Source organism: Frankliniella occidentalis, unplaced genomic scaffold (genome assembly GCF_000697945.3).
Source record: "Frankliniella occidentalis isolate FOCC.00 unplaced genomic scaffold, Focc_3.1 Scaffold168, whole genome shotgun sequence".
NCBI lineage: Eukaryota > Metazoa > Arthropoda > Insecta > Thysanoptera > Thripidae > Frankliniella > Frankliniella occidentalis.
The window spans coordinates 317,564-323,037 of record NW_026267294.1 but is presented as its reverse complement, the minus strand read 5'-3'; the positions used below and the strand labels follow the sequence as shown (position 1 = coordinate 323,037).

Genomic DNA, 5,474 nt, shown 5'->3' with positions numbered 1-5,474 from the left:
ACCTTCCGGAAGCCCACCTTGTCGAGGGTGGCCGCCGACGCCGGGTTGGGGAAGACCACGTTGCAGTGCGCGGCCAGCCCGTGGCGCTCGGCCAGGGCCCTGGCGGCGGCCCGGGTCACCAGCTCGCCGAGCCCGCGCCTCCGGTGCGAGTCCATGGTGTGGAGCATCCCCAGCCCGCCGTACCACGCCCCCAAGATGACGGCCACCGGGTCGCCTGCGGGGAAAACGAATCGAGTCGAAATGTCACTTATCCCATCGAGGTAATCCTTTCGTCCCTCCCGCCCAGGTAGAACACAATCGTCAAAAACTCGTGAATGACACTCTTTTGACGTCAAAATGAGCTCAATCTGGCTGCCTAGCCGCAGTAAATCTTGACGATAAGCGTCAAAATGAGGTCATTCTGACATGAGGTCATTCTGACATCATTTTGACAAACGTGTTCTACCTGCCCTCCCTACAACGTATCTTATCTCCATGGAGAGATAAACTGCACTAGATTTACAGATGGCGGTGCAACGTCGAGAGCTGCCCGAACAGGCCGCGCAGCAACGCCAGATCTGACGGTACCCTCGTCGCATACCTTTGACAACGAATATTCTTCCTCCATCCATCCTCGAATATATAAGCTAGTGTACATCTAATGAACGACTTACCCTCGGGATCCTCCTCGGTGAACACGCCCCAAGACAGCCCCGGGTTCCTCTCGATGGTCTTGGCCACCATGCCCTCGGACCCGACGTGCCTGTAGGGCCACCTGTCGTTGACGACCTTGGCGTGCCGCGGCTCCAGGGCGCGCAGCGTCAGCCCGGGCCCGGGGTCCCTGCGGTGGAGAGGCAAGAGCACATGGTCACAAACACTCAATCTGTGGGGGGTGCAGGTCGTGGCTCACCGCACGTACCGCACGTCCAGCCGCAGGCACTCCTCCGCGGGCAGCTGCATCTTGTGCGTGGGGTACTCGCGGGCGGCGGGGACGCCGCGTGCGCGCGTCTCGGCCAGCACGTGCGGGATGCAGCGCTCGTGCACGCTCTCGAACAAGAACGAGTCCGCCCAGGGGATGTGCTTGGAGGTGGCGAGCGCGCGGCGCAGCGCGGCGCAGGAGGGGTCCGTGGAGTGCAGCGCCACCGCGGGCCCGGGCACGCCCTCCTGCGGGTTCAGAACAAGTGGGGGTAGCGAGGTGTTTTCGCCAAGACGAAACCGAATCTTGCAGAAGAGAAGGCAAGGCAAGACGTCCGCTCCGATTTCCTCCCCTAAACCATGATGTCAACGGTGACGTCACTGTCGCAGTCAACCAAATGTGCGCACTGGAGGAAACAGGAACGATGGTAGTGCTTTTCCCCTCTTTGCGTGATCCGGTTTCCCGTGTCGGTGGAATTCCCTGTTAACTGCAACAGCACAACGCATTCAACAGTTTAAATTTATTTTGGAACAGGCCTTCAACTTTTCTACATACTACTCTGAGAATGCTGACGACGGTCGTGGTGCCGCTTGTGGCGTCACCCTCGTCCGCGCCGCGGTAGACGGCGACCTGGATGTCGCTCCCGGTTAGGCCCTCGCGGCGCCAGCGGAGGTGCGTGGAGATGCAGTTGAAGACCTGAATCACGAAAGTCGAAATTGGTTTTAAAAAGGAGGACGTCTTAAAGAACACAAATTTAGACTAGGTGCCGCGGTGAGGGGGGGGGGGCTACACCTTATTTCCGTCACCCCGAGAAGGAGCGCGAAAGACGTACGTCTCGCCTCGCGGCAGAAAGCAAGACATATGGCTTTCACTTACATGGATAGAATCCGGCAGGTCCTTCTTGAGGGCTTCCAGCAGGCACTCGATCTGCCCGTCGTCCACGAGTTCACGCAGAGGGTCGGCCCCGGCCCCGGCCATGGCTGCTGCTGACGAAGACACTATACTATCACTACAGCACTGACGCTGGCTGATTGGTCAAACTCGTCACACGCGAGCTAGCACTTGCCTAGCCCGGCTGTGACATGTGGAGGAACCAATCGGCGAGCAGCATTACCCCTACCCTTACGGATGCTGCCGCGTCCAGGAACATAACAAAGCGTCATTTGTTTCTGGGCGTTTTCGTCTGCTCTCGACCAATCACAGAGAGCCCAGCTCATCAGCTCTTGTTATGTTCCAGTCCGACCCTGCGCTTCTATGTTTAGGGCGAAATTCTCCATACCCTTACTGTACTGAGCTGGTCGGCGCCGGCTACGGTGTGACTACTGCAGAAGGAATCAGGACTATCTACCGTTCACTTTTCCCCCTCTGTTCACTTTCACCTTTCAGCGTCTATGACAGTTCCAGTTGTAGGCAACATACACATACAATGTGCATGCTACTTTCACACCTTTTCACAAAATGATACAGTTTAAGTTTCATTTTAAAAATGAGAGCACTTTCATTATGTTTTTAAAATAATGGTTTTGACTATTTTCCATTTATTTAGAAACTATTTTACCAAGAAACATTTTGCTTTACTGTTGGTATTGCATGCGTCCGGTCACCAATCTTTGTAAACAAAAATAAATCTCCATTGGACTTCTGCTAGTGCCTCCTAATTCGTGTCACACAATTTTCTTTTGAAAATCATGGCGTTCAACATTCGTGCTTTAGCACGACCATGTTTGGGTTTGATTACCGACCTGTCTGCCTCATCGAGAATCCAAATGCGATCAATGGAATTTTCCAAGGATCTTCCATCCGTGCGACTGTTGTCGCCTTTGTCGTCGTCGGCTCGTTCAGGCGTACCTGGACTTGATAGCTCAAACACTACCATAGCAGCTGTTCTGTCAAAGTGGGAAAATAAATTTAAGGATGAAGGTGTCGCAGAGCCAAAGGACTCCATACGGAACATTGTTCTTCATGTCATGGGTGGAAAGTAAGTTTTATGCTATTGGGGTTATGTTTAGGCACTTGTCCCACTTACTGTGCAAGGACAAACAGATGTGGCTTATGTTTTGGTCTCCAAACTACAAATTTCCTATTATGTTTCCACTGCTTAATTTTAATCACACAATATTTTCTACAGGTCATTTTCAGAACTGGATAGACACTCTACTGTCGAAATGACCTCAGATGAACTACTTGAAACTGATCGACTTTGTGAATGCAGGCTTGCAAGGTATGAATGAAATGCTATATTTCTGTGGACTTGCTCAAATCTACTGGTATTATTTCCTTTCTCTTTTAGAATGCCAGTGCAATACATTATTGGAGAGTGGGAATTTCGTGGCATCAGTTTAAAGATGGTTCCACCAGTATTCATTCCAAGGCCTGAAACTGAAATTTTGGTGGATGTTGCAGTTGCTGCATTACCACATGGTAAAGAATGTGATAACTGCAGCATTGCTGAGGGTTGCCATGTCAATGTTTTAGAAGTTGGTTCTGGTTGTGGTGCTATTAGTCTATCATTGATGAAAGAGCACCCCAAGGTAAATCCAATTGACTCAAAGAAAATTTTACATTGAGAGTTGTTTTTACTTAAATGAATGTTTATACGTTCTTTGTAGGTTTATTGCACTGCAGTTGACCAAAGTACTACAGCCTGCCGGCTGACAATGGAAAATGCTATGTCTGCAGGGTTTGCTAGACGTATTAATGTAATCCATGCCAAACTTGCTGAGGATGGAACTTTCAATAAGGCACTTGGGCATGATAAATTTGATCTTATAGTGAGTAATCCACCGTACGTGCCAAGCCAGGATATGCTTTCTCTTGAACCAGAAATCAAATTGTGAGTTAATAGCAGATTTTATTTTTATTTCTGCTATGTTAACGATGGAAATTTAGTTTACAGTAACAAATTAACCTGACTATTTTAATTGTTCCATTCTCAATTCTTAGGTATGAAGATTTGCGAGCTTTAGATGGAGGTGTGGATGGCCTCCGACTTGTTAAACCATTGATTAAAGTTGCCTCAAAGTTTCTGAGACACAAGGGTAGGCTGGTAATGGAAGTTGACCCCTCTCATCCAGAAGCAATTCAAAAGTGGATCAGTGAAGAGGCGCAATCAAACTTGAGACTTAAGTATGAGGCTACTCATCAAGATTATTCTCACAAGCCACGGTTTGTGCAATTGATTAAAATGAAAACTGCTTAAGAACCATGGCCCAAAGAGAGGAATATCAAGTATCAAACATTTTACCACTTTTTTGACAGTTGCAAAAGTTAAATTAAGGTCAATTCTGCCCAAGCAGTTTTGGAACACATTGTACAATATTTTAAGCATTTTCTTTCCCCCGTTTTTTTGTCTATTTGTTTTTTTGTCATTTTTTTACATTTTACAGTTGTTATTGAAAGTCAGAAAATCAAACCAGCAGGATATTCCAAATATTATTGCAAATTGAACGAATTTATCTATGTGATCTAATAGACTGCCCTAGGCCATATGTAGTGAATAGTAAGCATTCATAAAATTCTCTAGTAGTTAATTCCAGCAAAAAGCAGAAGGTCTTCTTTGTTTCTTTATTTGCATTATTGCTTTACCAAAGCTGGTTTATGTATTCTATGTGTAATGTAAAATTTTGTAAACCTTAGTTATGTGTGTTAGGTGGTTGTAGTGTTATTTTCCCCTGCTGGCTCAGGTTTGAATTAAGGCATAGAGTTGCAATTACATGGTAATAGTTTTGTGATAAACAGTATTGAAGCATATCATGTCACAAGTGAATCAATGGTTTGTTTTCCTCTATGCTGAGTTTTTAAGTTGTTGGTAACCAAAGGGTATGTTGAAAAGGTTTGTTATGAATCCAAATTTGTGTGTGTGCAGGGAAAACTGAAAGCCAGTGTTCCTAAGAAGTAAAAGCAGAAAATTTGCATCACTGACGTTTACCACTCGTTTACCTATGGTGTCATGTAATATTCTGAGCATACTAGTATTAGTGCTTTCACTCAACTATTTTATTCAAGGTTCATCATCCCAATGTATTTGTATGTTAAGCAATTTTCACTGAATTGCAATAAGCAGCTTTTGCGAGGCTTTCCGTTGTGTGATCCCTGTTTATTTCTTGTGCTCTTTTGTGATATTACACAAATTTTAAAAAAAGTAATATATTTTAGGAATTCTTATTTCTAGTAAAGTATGTACCATACCATTTTGCCCTCCAAATAGTGGATTTCCTGTTTCTACACATGATCTCAAAGCAGAGCACTATGCTTCTGCAGTTTATTTAGTCTGGCAGCTTGATCTCACTTTGAGTTTCTTTTGTACTTTCCCCTCTCTCCCATCCTCACACCGGTATTGGCAGAGAGTAGTTGTCAATATAAACGTCATCGCGAGCTGTAGCCTGCAGGAACATTGCTCTCTATCTATTTTCTCTCCTGATAAGGGAAGGGATGGAGTAAGACGCGTAGGCGTGGCGGCGGCAGGCCAACTCAGGCCAGGCCGACATGTCGTCAGAAAAACAAAAGTTCAAATCAAAGCAAGTTTCCCTCACACAGACAGCCACACTATCACTTTCAAGCCAAATAATTACTAAAATTT

At 46.3% G+C, this 5,474-nt stretch overlaps 2 protein-coding genes across 3 annotated transcripts in view; one reads left to right on the top strand and one right to left on the bottom strand.

Annotated features, from left to right (window-relative positions):
* Positions 1-2,302, bottom strand: part of LOC113208870 (uncharacterized) — a 10,689-nt gene extending 8,387 nt beyond the window's left edge. Inside the window, exons 1-6 of one of the 2 annotated variants that reach the window (XM_052271617.1) lie at positions 2,175-2,302; positions 1,772-1,881; positions 1,451-1,591; positions 899-1,143; positions 654-820; positions 18-214 (exon numbers count right to left, since the gene is read on the bottom strand). In XM_052271617.1, coding sequence (XP_052127577.1) covers positions 18-214; positions 654-820; positions 899-1,143; positions 1,451-1,591; positions 1,772-1,873 — 852 coding nt within the window. In that variant the 5' untranslated portion in view covers positions 1,874-1,881; positions 2,175-2,302. The remainder of the gene's footprint in view (positions 1-17; positions 215-653; positions 821-898; positions 1,144-1,450; positions 1,592-1,771; positions 1,882-2,174) is intronic. The other variant, XM_052271618.1, reaches the window with a different exon arrangement.
* Positions 2,303-2,493: 191 nt separating this feature from the next.
* Positions 2,494-5,042, top strand: LOC113208869 (MTRF1L release factor glutamine methyltransferase). Its single transcript, XM_026426097.2, has 5 exons — positions 2,494-2,873; positions 3,024-3,116; positions 3,186-3,426; positions 3,505-3,728; positions 3,839-5,042. Exons 1-5 carry the CDS (start codon positions 2,584-2,586, stop codon positions 4,092-4,094), a joined length of 1,104 nt encoding a protein of 367 aa, XP_026281882.1. The 5' UTR covers positions 2,494-2,583; the 3' UTR covers positions 4,095-5,042.
* The last annotated feature ends 432 nt before the right edge of the window (positions 5,043-5,474 follow it).

What these genes read in the sequence shown, in the direction of transcription:
- LOC113208869 (XM_026426097.2), top strand. Translation starts at nt 2,584, where the DNA reads ATGGCGTTCAACATTCGTGCTTTAGCACGACCATGTTTGGGTTTGATT. An exon ending in CTTCATGTCATGGGTGGAAA is followed by an intron (nt 2,874 to 3,023) that starts GTAAGTTTTATG and finishes TATTTTCTACAG; the next exon opens with GTCATTTTCAGAACTGGATA. An exon ending in TGTGAATGCAGGCTTGCAAG is followed by an intron (nt 3,117 to 3,185) that starts GTATGAATGAAA and finishes TTTCTCTTTTAG; the next exon opens with AATGCCAGTGCAATACATTA.